Source organism: Aedes aegypti, chromosome 3 (assembly GCF_002204515.2).
Source record: "Aedes aegypti strain LVP_AGWG chromosome 3, AaegL5.0 Primary Assembly, whole genome shotgun sequence".
Lineage (NCBI taxonomy): Eukaryota > Metazoa > Arthropoda > Insecta > Diptera > Culicidae > Aedes > Aedes aegypti.
The window spans coordinates 312,957,012-312,976,168 of record NC_035109.1 but is presented as its reverse complement, the minus strand read 5'-3'; the positions used below and the strand labels follow the sequence as shown (position 1 = coordinate 312,976,168).

At 41.7% G+C, this 19,157-nt stretch overlaps 1 protein-coding gene and 1 long non-coding RNA gene across 2 annotated transcripts in view; one reads left to right on the top strand and one right to left on the bottom strand.

Moving 5' to 3' along the window:
* Positions 1-6,882: 6,882 nt before the first annotated feature.
* Positions 6,883-19,157, bottom strand: part of LOC5574955 (ubiquitin-protein ligase E3C) — a 58,107-nt gene continuing 45,832 nt past the window's right edge. Inside the window, exons 8-9 of the mRNA XM_021855307.1 lie at positions 7,898-7,988; positions 6,883-7,834 (exon numbers count right to left, since the gene is read on the bottom strand). Of these exons, the coding sequence (XP_021710999.1) occupies positions 7,280-7,834; positions 7,898-7,988 (646 nt within the window). The 3' untranslated portion in view covers positions 6,883-7,279. The remainder of the gene's footprint in view (positions 7,835-7,897; positions 7,989-19,157) is intronic.
* LOC110679704 lies at positions 15,246-16,604 on the top strand. The gene is made up of 2 exons (XR_002502717.1): positions 15,246-16,146; positions 16,205-16,604. It is a non-coding gene; the product is annotated as an uncharacterized LOC110679704 (long non-coding RNA).

Here is a 19,157-nt window from a genome sequence, read left to right as displayed (position 1 = left end):
CATTTTTTTTTTCAGGTTTTTCCCTATGTATTCTTCATGAGATTATTAGAATATTTTAGATAATTAATTATTTTTATTTTTCAAATTACTCATATTAATTTATTTAAGGATTCCATCACGAATTTCTCTAAGTATTCTTTCCGGAATTCCTCCAAAGAATTACTTGAAGATATTCTTTGTGGATTCGCTTGAGATACTTCTCTGGAGGAATTTCTACAAGAACACCATAAGAAATCCCAGCAAATATTCCTGGAGCATTTCCTGAAAAGGTTTCTAGATGAATTCCTTGCGGTTTTCATGGAGAAATTTCCAAACGGAGTAGGAATCTCAAGAAGAATCGCAGGAAGAAACCCTGAAGGAATCCCAATGATAATTCTAGGAGGAATTGCTGAAAAACCCCTAGAGGAATTCTCAGAGGAAATCCTCTAAGAATTCCTAAAGAAATTCTGTAGGACAATTTCTGAATAAGTTTGTGGTACGATCTCTAAAGGAATTTTCTGAGAAATCCCGGTGTCCTTAGAGGTATTCCTGAATGAAATTTCGCAGGAAGTTTTAGGAGAACCTAGAGCATTTTTGGGAAAAATCCCTGGAGTAGTTTCTCGAAAAAAGTGGATTTTATAAAACATTCCTGGAAGATTTTCTGAAGACATTTCTGAATCCCTGTATAAAATTCCGAATCAACCCTCTCATACCCAACCCCGCCTTTGGACGAGATACACTTTGGAATTTTGTGTATTTTTTCGTAGCTCAGAAATCAAAATGATTTTATTTTTGGCTTAAACTTTGGCTCATAACGCGCATATAAGGGATGTTTTTATGACCTTTGAAACTTTTCTGAAGTTTTGAAAAATTGAATTTTTCATAACCTACAAATGCCTGGGGTCCATTTAACGAGTAATGCAAAAAATCGTAACTTTCATATTTTTCTATAATCAACCTATCACAGAAGAAGTGCCTAGTGGTGATGAAATAATTTGAAACCTGTTTTTCGTTAGTTACACGGGAAATAAAATATGTTCCAGAAAAAAAATTAAAAAAATAATAATTTCAAAAGTACTGTAAATTCTTAAGTTTTTATTGTTGCTAAGAATCAGTAGTTAGAAGAGGGTTCAAGGAAAAATTATAGAGGATAAGGATGTTTAAAAATAGAAATTATAAAAATCAAAAACCAAAATTCATAAATTTGCAAATATAAATAAATCATTGTCACAAACGTGTTTAGAACGGTTTTAGAGAACCCCTGGAGACACGTTCGGAGGAAGCCCTGGAATGATTCCCGAGAGGATTTTTTGACGGAAATCCTTTAGAAATTATTGGATAAATCTCTGAGGGAAACCCTACGTTATGAGGAATCCCTGGAGGAATAACTGGGAGAAATTCTTCATTAATAAAATGGAACCCTTGGAAAGATATCTGAAGGAATACTTGGAGAAAATTCTAGAGTGATTTCTTAAGAAAATACTGGAGGAATATACGGAGTAATCTTTGCAAATATCTCTGGAAAAATATCTGGAGGAATGCCTTAAAGATTTCCTGAAATAATCCCTCGAGAATTTCATATACGAATCTATGAAAGAATTTCTAAAGAAATTTCTGAACTTACACCTTGAAGAATTTTAGGGTTTCTTGGAAAATCCATCGTGGAATTTCTGGAAGTTTGTCCAGACGAATATCTGCAAATCGTTGGAGAATGTTCTAGAGAAATTCCTGAAGGATTTTTTGAGGAATATCTGGATTGATTTCTGTAGACATTCCTGGAGGAGTTTCTGAGATAATATTTTCAGGATCTTTGGATGATTTTTCAAGAAATGCCTTAAGAAAATATTAAAAGAATTTCAAGAGAAATTCCTGATAGCAACAAGATAGTGCAGTTTCTAGAAAATTTCATAAAGAAATAGATTTTTTTTTAATTTTCGGAGGACTGGACGAATTTCTGGAATAATTTCTAGATAAATTTCTAGAAATAGTGAATAGTGTCCCAGTCACTAAAGAGCGATTCGCTACCAGCCCTGAGAATACTTGGAGGAATTGCTGGAGAAAAAAATACTCATAGAATCCCTTAACCAGTCTGTTTAGAAATATATGAGATTATTAAGTGATTATTAAATAAAGTATGGGAGAATCTCGATAAAGAATTTCAATTATTTCTGGTACAATGAAAAATTTCTTGATTGTTTAGGAATCCACAAAAACAATCTCAGCGCTCTGCCGGGCAAGCTGATGGATGGAACGAAGTGGTGGCCAATACATCCGGCGCAATCGAACCGCTCGACGAGCTTCACGCATCCACCAAGATTAACCGGCATGGTTTTCCTCATGTGGATTTATTAACCGAATCCAGGTGATTTTTTTGCACCCAGGATCCTTTCAGAAACTTTGTGCTGCTACTGTTTCTTGCATTTGCAATTGCAATCGTAATTGGGACCGCGAAGCGAACAATATCGAACATATTCTGGCTCATGACCAACAGAGCATAAACAAACTGAAATTTGACAATTTGTTCGTGCAACATCCCTACAGACAGTACCATCAGTTCATCAAACAGTTGGCTCCGCCCACCGGTGTTTCGAGCAAAATCGAACTCGTTTGATTTTGGCCGACCGATTCATCAACCATCAAATCGGTTTCACAAACTGTCAAATTGGTTCGTCAAGCATCACACACGGTCCAACATAGCATCAACATGAGCATCAACCTGGGGGCGGAGTCAATGTTGGTTAAACCGTCTGAGTGTCTGTGGGGTGCATTATGAGGCCTCCGTTGGAAAAACAATCAGATTCTTTCATTCTCAACTTCTCTTAGCTGTTCAGTTGACTGTTCATTTCAATCAACGATTTTAGGACAAATAAATGAAAGAATGAATGATATTCCTGAACTCGAAGATACACAGAAGAATCATTCTGTTAACAAATATGCATTATAAAAAAAATCTATTTAATTCCCTTTTTTATAACGCATCAAGCTTTGTTCCAATAAGGACGTAATGTCAAGAAAAAGAAAAGCAAGAAGTGTAAGCATTACGGTAGCCTCAAAATTCAACAAGTGCTAACAAGATGAAAAACTCATTCTACTACTTAAAATCAAAATGGCGTCAAAATTCAAGATGGCCGCCGATTTTTTCACTAAATGAATACTCTTATCACAGACAAACAGACGTCACACTCTCACCATTGTCCATCGACCACCTTTTTAACGGTCGATACAAAAATATGGTAGGTGGCCAATCCGCCACCCGCAGCGCTCGCATCGTTTCTGTTCGCGTTTGACGTTTACACACTACCGCCATCTGTTGGTCCGTCGGCCAAACACACTAATTTTAGCATTGGGCGTACATGTCATCGTGACTATGATTTTGATTGAGATTTGTTCGAAGTGTTACGTCTGTTTGTCTGTGCTCTTATGCTTCCTTCGAGAAAACACCAACGATTGTAAACTTGTTCCTTTGTTATATAAAAAATGATGTTTGCATTGTTTCACTCGCCATATATGTCAAAAATAGGGTTAAATACCATTGCTCACCTAGTGTTTGTAGCCTCTTACTCAGGTTTTTCTCAGCTTTCTGATGGTGATCTCAGAATTCAAAACGATCGGTGCGCCAGTGTTGATAGACTCAAACTCAAATCTCAATCAATACGCTCTTCCGTGAGAGCAAACTCATTAGAGATCTGCTTCGCAAATCTCACGCTTGAGATTTTCATTTTCATTTTCATTTTGCAGCGTTTGGTGGGGCAATGAGAGCGCAAGTCAGTCCAAAGCCGGGGTAAGGGATAGGTAATGGCCGTAATAGTCTATGCGGACCACTTGAACACCATCGGAAAGGATAAGAAGGGTTGGGGTAGGGTATAGGGAATGGAGAAGACTTGACACAGTAATGCGATTAATGCTGCAAAATGTAAATGTGCTGAAAGCAATTTAATTTGAGTTTTGAAGTTTGATTTGACTTATTAAAATTCCAAATAGATCGGCCATTGTACAAGTAAGAAAGAATATGCTGATCGCTTTCTAGAAATTTTATAAACAACAAAATAACAACAATATGAGAGTGATGCTAAGGGCTGCTGATGGCACAATGCGACGCTTTAGGAGATTTTGATACTGAATGAACATTACTATACAGAGCGCAATTTAATCGATGGTGATAACTTTACAAACTTTATCTGTTTTTACACTGATTGACGATGCTGATTTACATAAAAATATTTTAAAAATAATTGATATTATTAGTTCATTTGTTTGTGTGATCTAAGTGTTAATAATGGAAAAATTTTACATACCCTTGATAATAATACTTCCCTGATCAGAAATATTATATTTTGAGCGCCCTTTTCGAAGCTATTCTATCCAGGTATCCATGTACTGCTTTCAATCCTGAAATTATTCTTATTGTGCATGCTCATGCATTATATTAGTGATGATCATAATCATGCAACAGATAAGAAGGAGAGAAAAAGAGAATATAGGAACAGTGATTAGTAATGAGTTAATTATGTAGTTTTGTTAGAATTATAAACAATTAAACAGCAGTAATGAATAACTTATAAAATTACTTTGCAGCATAGCTGAGCCTTTCGGAACGTAAGACCGATGTATAAAAATAATTTGTTTCGAAATTGTCCGCGTGGTCTTCTAGTGCCCCTATTAGATCAGAATCAGTCATAGACATACATATCGAATGCTCGCCATGACCCTATGACCAACATTTGTATATGTATAGACTTAGCTGATGTGGCTTTTCTAATAGGTAGTTCTTTCACTCATTGATTGTCTTCAAAACCTTGTCAAGTATAGAAAATTGATTTTATTTCATTTATTACTACATTAAAGCTACATTGTACTTATTAAGTATTAGGTATTATTTTATGTTTTTATCACTATTGATATTATCAAGGCCAGAATTCCCAGTGAGTGAAGAATTTTATAGTACTAGAACACCATAGAAGATCGCTTAACATTACCTAATCATGGAACGGCTTTTTGCTCTATTATTTTAGGTAGATGCTATTGATCTCCCTTTGCTCCTATCCGCAACCCGGTGCACGCGCCCTGTTGGTTTTCGAAAACCTCGTAGAAGATTACAAACCGTCAATGGCATTCCCAATTACTACCCCACATTGCACATTCAAGGGTCTGATTGTGCTCCTAACCCACCCTCAGTCTGTAATCTTCTCGCCAGTTTGAAATTATATTTTCCCGAAGTGAAAGTAATTTTGATGAGTGATAGCGTAGTGCAGCCCAACTGCATAGTACAGTAGTTTAACCAGAATCTTTAGGTCAGAAGATAAAATCTAAATTTTGTAATAAAAAGGTTGCCATTGCTTTGAAATTTACCCAACATCTAATCAAAACTACTAACAACAGCGATCAATTATCAAAATTCATCGCTCCCTGGAAAATATAATCCCAAGCCCAGGGTAAATCTCACGCTTGAGATTTTGATGCAAAATCACTCAATCAACTCAAACCGTAAAAAATGATTCAGTCGCAAAACCCGTCAAAAACACGTGAAACCCAAATGTTGTTGTTTACGTTAGAAAGGATTACTATAATTTAACCCCTCTACCGGCAGCTTCATTATTTACCGCTAAAAAAATATTCAAATCGCGATAACTTTTTTGTTTCTCGATATTTTTGCACCATTTTTTCACAAGTTCTCAAAAAACTCTTCTAGTTTTCGAATATGTATCGATATTGGTAATTGGTCATCTAGATCCGGAGATATTCCAAAATTCCTTGGGGGACCGACGCGTAACCATAACCCACGTAAATATCTCAGGCTACAGAATTTTTATCGTATTTGGTTATTCACTTCACGAAATGATACAATAATGCGAGTATGCTGTGAAAAAATGAAGCAATTTGGTGCAGTCGTTTTTGAGTAATGAGCATTTATGTTTCTGGTACCACCCTGGACAAATGAAGATCTTGAAAACTCTAAAAAATCTCATATCGTAATTTCCAGATTTCCCCAAGAATACTGAACCGATTTCTATGATTTTTTCAGAGTAGCTCCTTATTACCTGGTATTTTATAGTACACATTTTATTTTTTTGATAAATTGACCAAAAACAAAATGGCCGCCAAAGACATTTTGTATGGAAAATGTCGGTCCCCCAAGGAACATCGAAATATTTTCAAAACCAGACCATCAATGATTAATATCGACACGGCTTCTTGAACTAGAAGAGTTTTTTGAGATCTTGTGAAAAAATGGTGCAAAAATATCGAGAAACAAAAAAGTTATCGCTATTTGAATATTTTTTTGGCGGTAACATATGAAGCTGCCGGTAGAGGGGTTAATCAGACCAACAAGAAATTATTGCCGTGTGTGAGTTAACTGTGGAAATACGAGACAATGAGTCAAAAAGGTGAGCCAACTCATCCATGATTTTTTGACTGCTGAGAGTCATGTCTACCTATCTCAAGTAATATTAAGTTGCGTGATTGACAACTCACGCATGAAAAATATCAAGCGTGAGTTATGAGAAATTGAGTTTTTCATAACACTGCGGTGCGCTAATGATGCAAAAACGTTTTTTTGTGTCTTGCATTCATCTGGATTATATTCCGGGGAAATTCTTTGTTTCGAGGAACTTTAATTTCAATAACTTTCATATTTGAGAAATATCAAGTGGGCCTCAGCATAGATAGATATTGGCATGAGCATTGAAAAGAATATACCATAGATATTGGTATGACCCGAAAAGTTGAAATATTACTAAAAGCACCCAAAAATCAATTGGATTTTTACACATGTTTCGGATAATTGAGGCCTGCTTTCTACGACGGACGTGCACTTATCTGAGCAATTATTTTGTGTAGTTTGACGTTACCATGTGGTATAAGGCTTTCTCAAGTGAACTATTTTACGAAATTTCTAAGCAGTATTTTCATAAATTGCGTCTTTAATTACTTGCTTTCAACTTCATAATCCGTATAATTTTGTCATTGAATTGAGAATAGGGACATCTGTACTAGCGCTAGAATATTTTCTCTTGCAAAATAAATTACTTAGGTTTTAATTGATAGTGATTACAATTGCTTTCATCGTGATACGGAAAACTATTCACACAACATCTCTTAACTATCGTTGGAATCAGCGAAACCGAACCGTAAGAGGCGATCGGACAAAGCGGAAAAGTGGAACCCAAACCGTAAAGGGAGACACATATAAAATTTTACACCAGCGCAGACCAACGAAAATGGGGGAACATCTAATTCACACACATGACACGCATTCATACAAATTGGTATCCTAATTACCAGCAATTGTTCGTACCTTTTAGCTCAGTTCAAATCCAGCCCCACTCTGGATAGCGTAGATCAGCTTCTCTCGGAGCACATCCTCCTTCTCGAAGGCCGGCAGCTTCAGCAAATTCATGCAGGTGCTCGCCGATGGAAGACGATCGGTATCGCCAGCGTTCTGTATGCAAAACGGTGGATCCAAATCTTTGAAACCTAACAGCGGGGGTCGCGAACAGCTGGTCACAAACTTGAGCAACTGCCGCCTCTGAATATCGTCGAACTCTTCCACCACTTTCCAGAACAGCTGAATGGTTTGGTGCTCCAGAGTGAAATCACCCCCGTAGCGGGTGTTCTGCCGGAGGTCGTTCACATCCACGGGGATTTCCGCCCCGGAGATCAGTACCTGCAGTTCCTTATTACTAAACATGTACAACCACTCGATGGGCAGCACATTCGCCAGCCCTTGCCGGAAGGCAAGACACTGCGAGCGGATCTGTTTGTTCAACTTGAAGTCGGCCATCAGCTGGATGTATTCGAGCCGGTTCGACGAACTGACCATGATGTTCGCTCCGTTCGGTTTCAGCTCCTCTATCTGGAATGCAAAATTGATAAGTCTTGGTATAATGGAGTAATAGAAATTATAATTATAACTCACCCTCGTTTCTCCAAGCTCATCGCATACTATCGTAAAGTCTAGGCCCAGATCCGCAACATCACCTTCATAGGCCTTTAGCGACATAAGGTTCCTGTTGGACACAAATCAACCAGTTAATCAATTCATTAGAAATTGAATTCACAACCCATTAGTACGGATTCACTTGGAAAAGTATTGCGACTCTCAATTGAATATTGCATCACCTCTCTTAAAACTTCAGCATTAATACAGGTAAAGTCATATTGCAATACAGTCAGGTCTCATATTATTCCTATAAGACACTCTAGAAGAGCATTATAAGACACCCAGGGCTTAAGGGATTTCATTATGGTGTGTTGTTGAATACCTCGTATGTCTTAAGAGATAGCAAAGTACTGTCTTCGGCAAAGTTTCAGTAAGTATCATGGATCCGGTAGAAATCAAGGCAAACACTTTTTTATTTTTTTGTCCCCGAATCGTCGCGACTAATATCTGAATAGTAGTAGCTGTATTCATAAAAATCGTAAGGATGTAGCGCCACGCTGAAAATCCGGTTTCAAAACGCATCGAGTTGAGGAACGTTGCGAGTGAGTTGTGCGCTGTCCGGTTTGGTGGCAGTGCGACAATACTCAGTACAATCTACCTTTAGGAGTTGAGGATCATTATTGTACTTGAGAAGAGAACTTTGTCCGTAGGGGCGCTTTTTCTGACTTGCACTATATGAACCTCGAGGGATAAGAATGCAAGCTTTGTAACATATGATGTATATAGATCCTGATGATTTGTTCAGTAACACATGCGGTAGTCATTCAGATACGGAATTACATCACCAGGCGGCGTGAAACTATTGTTTTGTAAATATCTCAGGATCCTGACCACATAGAAAGATGGCGTCTTCGGCAAAGGTGGTCAGTATCACAAGGGCTAACATTATTTGAGCCAAGAGAGTTGAGATTTTGCTACTAACGCCGCCTGGTGGCAGTGGTCAGGCTACTGAGAAGAAAGTGGTCAGACTACTGAGCTATCCGCAAATCGAAATTCCAATGCTCACTAGCGCCGCCTAGTGGTTTAATTCCATATCTGAATGATCACCGCATGTCAGCCTTCGAGCTACAGAACAACTCTTTCGAACACACTCACCTTCAAAAACATCAGGATCTAGGTGTTACAAAGTTTGCATTCTTATCCACCAAGGTTCATATAGTGCAAGTCAGAAAAAACGCCCCTACCGACCAAGTTCTCAGTTAAAGGGATGATCCTCAACTTCTAAAGGTAGATCGTACTAAGCACTGAAACTTCGCCCAAAACAGTACTGTGCTCTTAATGCATACGCGATATTCAACAACACCGCCAAATTGATGAAATCCCATAAGCCCTGGGTCTTCTATAACGCGTATTCCTATAAGGGGGCGTTGTGTTCGGAAAGTCAAGTTTGGTTCGGAATCCTGGCACTATGTGGCGCTAGTTATCGTGTAAAATGTACCATTTTCAATATCTTGTGATTCTGTTGAGATTGGAAGTGCGAGTCCTCAGCAATGCTGTTCAGATCATTAGAAATTTGTATTGTGGTTCTTCCACGAACTTCCCAACATTTTTGTAGACATCTCGTACAGGGATTCCTCCAGAGATGTCTTCAAAGTTTCGTTCATTTGAAGATTTTTCCAGATTTTTTTTAAAGAATTTCTCAGTCCTTACGGAGTTTGTAACAGGATTTCATATCATATTTTCGTTGAGAAATTTAAGAAATAAAAGAGCAAAGCCTATGGATTTTTTTTTGCAAAGAATCGATCAAGAAAGCGCTATTTACTGATCGCAGTACCGTTTTGTCTCAAATTCCGAACAGACTCATGTGCCGAATACTCGGTTTTTGTATGGCGATTTGGTTGAAATGTTTCGCCGAAATATGTCATCAAATTACGAGGAAACGGCAGTAAATTGCTATTCAATTTTAACGTCTTTCAATCTATTTTATACCTCTGGAGTAGTGATGATTCTCTAGTTCGAGACCAGTAAAACTTGCTCAGAAAAACATATTTGCGTAATTGATCATGTCAATACGATTTATTCGTTCTGTTCGGAATTTGAATCAAAATATTGTTCCATACTTTAACGTGACATCATTACTGAACAAGCTAAAATAAACAATTTTATCGGCACACCCAACAGCTAACAGTTAGACTATGCGAAGAAATTGTAATTTTCACAAATATCAGCTAATTTATGCTTCTCAGGTGCATTTGAAGTCACTGTTGGCCTTAAGTGTTCGGAATATGAGTCAAAACGGTACGCAGTTGAAAAGAAATTTCGATCCAAACGGGAGTCACTGTAGAAAATTTCTGCAACGAATCAGCGAGAAATTTCTTTAGCTTAGCGAAGCTAAGTATGCTGTTCCATTCGAGAAAAGTAAAAATTCACATTTCTTTGATCGTGGTACGCAGTTGAAGAAAAGGTCATTACAAACGGGACTCTAAAAAAATTCTTGACCCATTCAGTCAAGATATTTCCTTGCTTTTATTGAGCGAAACAGCATAGGTAGCTTAAACCAGTAAGTAAGGAATTCAAGAAATAACCAAGTAAATTCTCTAAGGATACAATCGACGCTACACAATTCTATGTCACGTGTAGTATAAACTGTATCTTCAAAAATTGCTGCAGATTCCTCCGCGAATTTCCTACAAAAATTCCGTTTAGAATTTCCTTAAGATGTCAATAGAAAATTCTCTGCGGTCACATTCAGAAATTACTCCAAAAATTTGTCCAGAAATAGCTAAACAGATTGTTCTAGAAATTGTTCAAAGAAGTCGTTAGGGCTTACCCAAAAATTCCTTCAGAAATGTATCCAAGAATTATCCTGGAAATTATCAAGGATTTTTGTTTCAGAACTTATTGAACATACGGAATTCAACCCGGTAGAATTTTCACAAGGAAATTTTAAAGTAGCTAGTGATGAAGTTTCTGATTAAATACATGATAAACTCTTGGAGAGGATATGAAAGAACGTCTGCAAGGTTTTTTGAGGGAACCTCTGGACTGTAGAGGAAATCTTGGTTGATTTTACAGAATTTACTTTAATTTGATGGCGCTACGTCATTAAAGACACAATGTTACTCCAACAAACTCGATCCATGGCTGCTTGCCTTCAGTTTCACGATCGTCCTAAACTTCCAAGATCCTTGGTCAAACCACCTAACTCATTGCGCCCCTCTCCATCTTGTACTATCCGGATTCAAGGTGAACACCATTTTTGCGGGTTTGTTGCCCGGTATTCTCACAACGTGTCCCGCCCATCGTACCCTTCCAGCTTTGGTGACTTTCTGGATACTGGGTTCACCGTAGAGTTACGCAAGCCCGTGGTTCATTCTTCTCCTCCATACGCCGTCCTCATAGACTTCGTCAAAGATCGTCCTAAGCACACGTCGTTCGAAAACTCCTAGCGCTTGCAGGTCCACTTCGAACATTGTCCACGTCCATAGAGGCTACCGGTCTTATCAGCGTCTTGTACACGGTACACTTGGTACGGAGATGAAGTTTACCAGACCGTCTCCGTAATCACGGCTAAATCGATGCTTCATGAGCTAGGAAAGCGAACAGTTCCCGGGTTTTGCTGGTGTACTCCAATATTTGCTCCGGTGTCGGAGGGAGGAGTATCGGGGGCACTGGGTCCAGGATTTCCCCATCCAGGAGGGAGTGCTTCCTGCACCGGTGGAGCAGCGAGGGCGGCCGCGAAGCAATGCTGAACCGAGGGGGCCAACTGGCGGGATGCCCGCCGGTGGTTCGGTGGAAGCGGTTGCAGATTGGGTACCTGATAGCAAGGAGTCCTCAGTCAGCGGTGGGGGTGGCTGGCGCTGACGCTGACGTCCCTACTTCTTGGTGGACGCTTGCTGACGGATCGCCAGGAACTCTGCTCGTTTGGGGAAATTATGGCTGCTGCCCTCGTTGTTGGACCCGCAGTTAGCGCACTTCGGTTCGATACTCTCCATCGGCTGGCATGTCGTCGTTGCGTGCACATTTCCCACAGCGGGAAATGTGGCAGTTGCATCATGTCCTTCTTCTTCGGGCGGTAACGCTCTCATTCAACAATGTATTGAAGAGCGCTCTCACCTTCGTCAGGCCCGCCATGGTGATGGATCCCATCTCCAGGTGGGCCAGGTAGAGGTTGTCCCGATGACTTCCTCCTTGCACTCGCCGGAAAGGGTACACATTCGTCGGCTTCAGTACGGCCACCTTCATCATCCTCCGGGGTGTATTCCGGCAGCCCTCGGATGAGCACTTTCAACGGCTTGCTATTGGGGGCATCGTGGATGTAAAATTCCAGCCCCCTTGCCTTCAGTAGCTTGCCGGCCTTCTCGTAATCGGCGCCAGAAGGCACGGTGTGGCGCAGCTTGAATAGCGGTTTGATTAGGTGAGCCACTAGTTCAGCCCGCAGTGCCGAGATGTCCTTCGCCGCCGTGAGCAGAGGGGCAACCTTCACCCTCTGGGGGACTTGATCCACTGGCAGGGAGGCATCTTCATTGCGGGCGCGTTTCGGGGCACTTGTTTGCCCGTTGTCGGCCAGCGAGGCAGGGTTCGAGGCGGAATCCACCTTCTGCTTTCGATTGCGACCCATCGCAAATGCTATGGGCCGCGGTTGATATGTTGCTGCTTGCTGCAGGGAGGCTTTTTCACTAGCAAGCAGGTAGGTAAGCGCCGGGGAGCAGTCACAGGAACGCGAATTCACGAAAATCGGGAAGTGCACTTCGCATAGGGTTTTGTTCTACTTCGTCGTAAGCGCTACTATTCGTCGTATCAAACTTTGAATGTTCCACTACGGCGGATATTCAAACTTACCTGCAACATAGATTCATTATCCAAGTGTAATTTTGTGAAAGCTGTTATGGTTTGTACACTTGTACACCAAAAATGCAATAAAACTACTGTATTTCGGTAAATAACTTCAGTTCAATTATCCACTTTGCACTTTTTCACCGAAATCGCATGGACGAACACGATTTGAGAGAAATGCTTAGCGATCGACTGAGCCACACCACTTTCCAACACAAGTTTCTTCCCGTCCCCGTGGGTGACTTACTTCGCCGGGCACTTATTTTCACTATGGAAAACCTTCGTACTTCTTCACTGAAGGATTTCATTTCAATCACACGCCGTAAAACTTCAATAAATCACCAAATTTTACGAAATTTCCTCAACCGCCGCGTATAATTGAGAATGTAAACAAAGTTCAATCCGTCGTACTGAGAAAAAAAAAGCTTGTGCGCATCAATGTGTGCGCGACGCTCGACGTAAAAATACGGTTCTTTGATTGTGTTGTTTTCGCTGTACTGTGAGCAAATGCCATAATTGTACGGTCAAAAAGCATTGTGTTAATATGTTTGGGCTGAATTTTGATGACGAACAATTAATTTAAAGGAAATTATTGAGCATTTTGCACCTTATTAGACTACTGTGCAAATATTTTTTGCACAGTGAACATTTTCACACCTCACACAACACTTGCATAACAGCCTGACAGTTGCTTCGATACCAACGTTTTTCATCTTTGTTTTGGTTTTTCTTTGCGCGAACTAGAAAAAGACATTGGTTTTTGCGAAAAGTAGTGCAATGTTTAGGTTTTCCATCTAAATTAACTCATTTGCAACTTATCTCTGGTATTTTATTGATCGTATTTTATTGATCGACAGTGATTTCTGACTCTCGAAACGTACATTGTTCTAGTAATCATCTTAAAATTTCAGAATGCATCCCGATCATTTCCAGACACGCCACCGGAAGAATGCTTCAATGAGTAAAGTGCAGAAATTTCCCTAGCAGATGACCATGGTGATCCTGTAGATCAGTTTGTTCCTGAACGGTTAAGACTACTGCTGAACGGTTAGGATTAGAACGAGTAAGAGATCTACGGCCAGAATTCCGGAATGCCAATCCGGTCATCGACAAGGAAATGAACATGTAAACAGGACACGGGACCGATTCCTAGCACTCGGACGATGATCAGCCGTCCCTGACACGGAGTACAGATAATGCAGAAGCAAAACTCCACTGTCAGAGTACGACCTAAGTGCCATCGAGGTTGGTTTTCCGATCTTCCCTAAGGTTGCTCGTACCCGGTCAGTACCAGGAGGAGATAGAAGAGTGGCTCGCCGGAGGCTGAGGACCACACACTTTGTTCTATTTTATATTTCTGCATGTACGCGAAGTACTAATGGTATTCCATGACTTGCATTTGCCACCCTCAATATGACGCTTATTGTAGCCAAATATGGACTTCTAAGAAACCAATGCCGAAGTGAATCGAAAGATAAAAAAATAATTTTTTATAATTATTTACAACACAACGTGAAAACGTACATGAAAATAAAAATATGTTGATAACATCTATCTTACTGCTTTGAAAAATTCTGAAACGTCATAGCTTTTAAAACACACGCCTACTGGAGCTAGCGAGTGCGTAAGTTGTATCTAGCAAACGAACAATTGCATTAGAATCTAAAAATTCGTGCAATGGTCAATAGTATATTCCATCATGCAGAAGGAATGGAGGGAGATGCCCGTAGATCTATATATTCTAGTGAAGCATTTTATTATAGCGTTAATATGTTGTGTTTTAACCATTCAATACACACAGTGAGCCGTAAGTTGTGAGACGGAGTTGAAAACGATACGACGGACTGAGAATACGGTAAGATGCATTTTCTTTGCATTATTTCCAAAAAGAGATCAAGATTTATCAAAATGTTATTGTACAATGCTAAAACCGTTTTGAGAAAGAATTGTTTGGCATCGGTTTGTATCAGCATCATTCACCGCAATACTGGGAAAATTGCAGTTCTCAATGACCAATGCTTAATACGATGGATACTAGCACATCAACCTACGAAAAACGAAAAATAAACTTCGTACGAATGAAGTAAAAAGCATCCTTACTGAACGGCAGTCCGAAACAGAATGATACGGCGGGAGATGATCTGGGAAACCACTTTATAGACTGCGTTAAGAATGGGAATCGCTCGATAGTTCTGACATGCTAGCCTGTCACTCTTTTTTATATGTTGGGTATATTACTCCCTTCTTCCACTCCTCCAGCACCTTCTTTTCTTCTTCCTGTGTCCCAAATCCTAGCTCTCAATCGGTGCAGACAAGTAACCAATCTGTCAGGACCCATTTTAATCAGTTTCGCTCTAAAACCATCCATCTCTGCTAATTAGTTGTTCTTGAGCTGTTTGATAGCATCCTTAAGGGGGCAGGATCCGTCAGAATTTTCAAGAGCAGTATTTTCGTTCAAGAAAATTTACAGGAAAATGTGTTCACTGTATTCTATTCTCCAACCGAAACACAGTGAACACATTTTTATCGAATATTTTTTAGTATTGAACAGAAAAACTGCTTTTGACGTGTTACGTTAGAAACATACTTGCAATATTAGCCAGTTACATTTTGTGTGCAAACTGTATTGAGAGTGAAGATTATGCTGCGAGGGACAATTTGCTTGAAAGCAAAGATTAGTCGATAAATTGACTTGCGAATATACAGCATACCAGCTGTCAAAAACTGCTTCCGCATTGGAATGCAGTCACTCCATCGGACCATCAGCGAGGATAAAAAAGAAGCCTTCGTGTCGACTGGTCGTGGAAAAGGCTACCGCGCACCGATTAGAAAAGTTCGCGAAACAGAAACGCCCGCTTAAAATACGGTTGGCAAAGAGTGTGACCGTGGGAAACATCGGTCGGTGATTAAAATAAACCGTCGGAATCGAAGTAAAAAATTAGCCACCACTCGGAAACTCATCCACACGAGGGACCATCCTCGGTGTCCCGGAAAAAACCAGCCACGAGTGATTAACTGGTCCGCACAGCCTTCGCCGAAGGGAGCCGGCATTTCTTTGGAGAGCCATTCAGCTTAGGAAAACAATTCAGATTACCTGGTAAGGAAAATCATGGAATTTTACGATGACAGCACTGACACCATTGCCTTGCAGGACAATCGGGCATTGTGAAAAGCACCTTGAGATTCTTCGGGACGTACTCGTCGCCCAAGCAAACTGCGTCACGAGATTTAGCAGCAAGCATCCCCTTCGTTGGATCCGTAGGTCCACTGACGTCGATCCTCCGGTAATAGGATCAGGAAAGGGACTCGGTAAGCGATGCAACGAGCGTCAAAATGGCAGGATCCTAATTTGTTTGCCTTACAGAACACTAGGGCGTACGAAGGACGTGCTGAAGTGCCGAATAGACCTGTTGGAACAACCCGACCAGCGAAACAAGAGAGCCTTACAAGTAGGTTGCATATACAGGACGGGATTGCATATAGAAACTAATATGCGTTGTCCAACAGGGCTCTCTTTTTTCCACAGCTTCGATTGGCCTTCAGACTCATTCGGCGGAGGACTCTGGACCGCGACCAATCCATCAGCAAGGTACGAGCTGTCACACGATCGAGGTCCATCGACAGCGTAGATCCCAAACAGGGCCGGGATTCGGCACGGAGAGCGGGTGATCGTGGATGCCGGGGATTACGGTGGTAGATGAGCCACTGGCCAGCGTCATTACACGAAAGAAGCATGTTGGCCGAAGCGGACGCGCTCGCCCACAAGCAGCAATGAAGCGGTGACCGTGAGTACGATGAAGAAAGTGGCATAGAGTGAAAGAAGAGCTAGAATGTTAGGGTCCAGAAGAGTAGGAGCATGAGACAGGTTAAGGAAAAGTAAATAAAATGTTTGCACACTAATATTGCATTTTGTGGCGTTTTATGTGGTTAGCCGGACCGATTCTTGCCCATTCCAACCCAGCAAGATCGTTTCACAACATTGGCGCCCAACAAAACGAACCATTTTTGTTTGTGGTTTGTGGTTTGTAGTTTTTAGAACTTGTGTTGAGTTTGAAGCACAATTCTGTTATTTAGTAACACATTTGTAGAACCTACCATTTTATTAGTTCTTGTCTAGTTGGCTAATTAAGACCATTTGGATCATGGATCCAGCAAGCCTGTCTGAAGAGGAGATCTGTTACGAATTGGCGTTGCGCCATGTTAACAATCTCGGAGCACTTCCTCGCAGGGCAAGGGCCGTTCGCTTGCGTGCTCTTATGCAGGAAGATGAGATTAGAGGCATTATTTATGACAGTTCCTCCCACGTTATGGATGCGGGGGACAATATCAGTCAATGTCAAACTCGTGTGCGCGAATTATTACCAGAAGTGGAAGCAGCGATGAAACGCGGGGATCTCCCGGCCGTGCGTCTGATACGATCGCGATTGATTCACTATCGGGATAGACTGGCAATTATCGATCCGCCGGAGGTTTTCGTCGACACGCACGCCACATTATCACTACTAGTGCAGTTTTCGTTGGAGGATGTGGACGATGCGCTGGGAAGAACGAGAAAAGGTGCTAAACCCGTGAATAGTGAAAGTGTGAACCAAAGCAGCACCGGTGCAATTCCGAAAAGGACCAGCCAGACTTCGATATTCGCCGAGGCAGATTTCCGAGGATTCGACGCAGAGGGAAACCCGTCGTTTCGTTCAAATTCGTCGAATCATGCGGGCATCGAGCAAGCTGGACATCCGCAAAGGCAGTCTTCATCTCCAGGGATTGAAGCGTTGGAGAATCGGCCGCAGCGGATGAACTCAACTCAACACGACAACGAAAGGGGAGCAGAGTCCTTGGAAGCTTTGTCTGCCAACCGAGGAAGAGGTCGGGGAGCGTTAAGGCAGCGGGTGGCAACCAGCAACAGATTCACCATGGAGAAAGATTTCGGCCGGCGTGAACCAACGATTAGCAGCATACCACCTCCGCCGTACGAACCACCTAGAGCAGAAGCAGGTCAAGCTGACGCCAGAGAAGATTACTACCAACTCCGAGCCGATCTTTTACGACAGCTGAACCAGCGACCACAAGAATACCTCCCAAGGCCGTTGTTGGAGGAAAGAAGAACATTGAAGGCAATCCACAATTGGCCATTTAGGTACAAAGGCGAGAAAGACGGATCATCGCTGAATACTTTTCTACAACGGGTAGAAATCTTCGCAGCATCCGAGGGAGTTCCTGAGGACGTATTGTTGAAGAACGTTAAGCACCTGCTAATGGACGACGCGCTCGACTGGTACAGCAACGTTTACGTGACTGGGGAGTTAGTATCCTGGTATGATTTCAAGCGCCTAATCAGGCACGAATTCCTTCCAGCGAGCTACGCCTATATCCTGAGAGCAGAGGCCTACCATCGTCTGCAGGGAGAGGACGAGCCGTTCAGCAAGTTCTATCAAGACATTACCACTCTATTCCAGTACGTAGACCCTCCGATGACCGATCCTGAGAAGCTGTTCATCATTAAGAAGAATATGAACTCCACCTACGCTCCCATCGCAGCATCGCACCACTCCACACGCTTGCTGGTAAAGGCGTGCAAGGAACTAGATGAACTTCGAAAACTACAACAACATCAACGAAGAATCTCGTTACCTTATGGAGCACTTATCGAGCCATCACTAGCTACACCGCACTCTTCATTGCGATCATCAAAGCTTCAGCAACCGCTTCAAAGATTTGGAAAGGTTCATGCGTTGGAATCGGAGAAGTTGCAAAGCCATGGAGACAATCATTACATTCCGGAAGCCGAGCAGTCAACGCAAGAGGAAGAGAAGGTGGATCAGCGAATGGAAGCCATACTCCAACAAGTGAACGCGCTCAAGCTAAGGTTCGATCGACGAGAAGCAGGAGGAAGACAGTCGTCCAATCAATTTCCCCAACAATCAGTGACCAATCCCAGCAACCAACAAGCCGCTGATGCATCTAATGGACGGGCATCTCCAGCTGTGATGATATGCTGGAACTGTGATGAAGAGGGACACCGTTTCATGGACTGTGCCAAACCACAGGCGGTGCTGTTCTGCTATCGCTGTGGTCAGAAGGGATTCTCGCTGCGAAGTTGCCCGACATGTCGTCAACGCTCGGGAAACGCGCAAGCGGGGAACCAATAACCGAGGGTATGGAGTCCTCGCTTCACCATAACGATCCCTCAGTAATACCCGACTTAGTCCAAATCAGTTCACTGATTATCAATCCCGACAATGACAATCGTCCGCATGCAGTAGTGGAAGTATTAGGAAAGCAAGTTACCGGCCTCCTCGACAGCGGAGCCAACTGCTCGATTTTAGGAGGCGACAACGTGAAGATGGCACAAGAACTGGGCTTGCAGAAGACAGCGCTAATTGGAGGCATAAGAACAGCAGATGGCACGGAGCATCGCATCCAATCATACACTCGTCTACCCATAGCCTACAACAACAAGAAT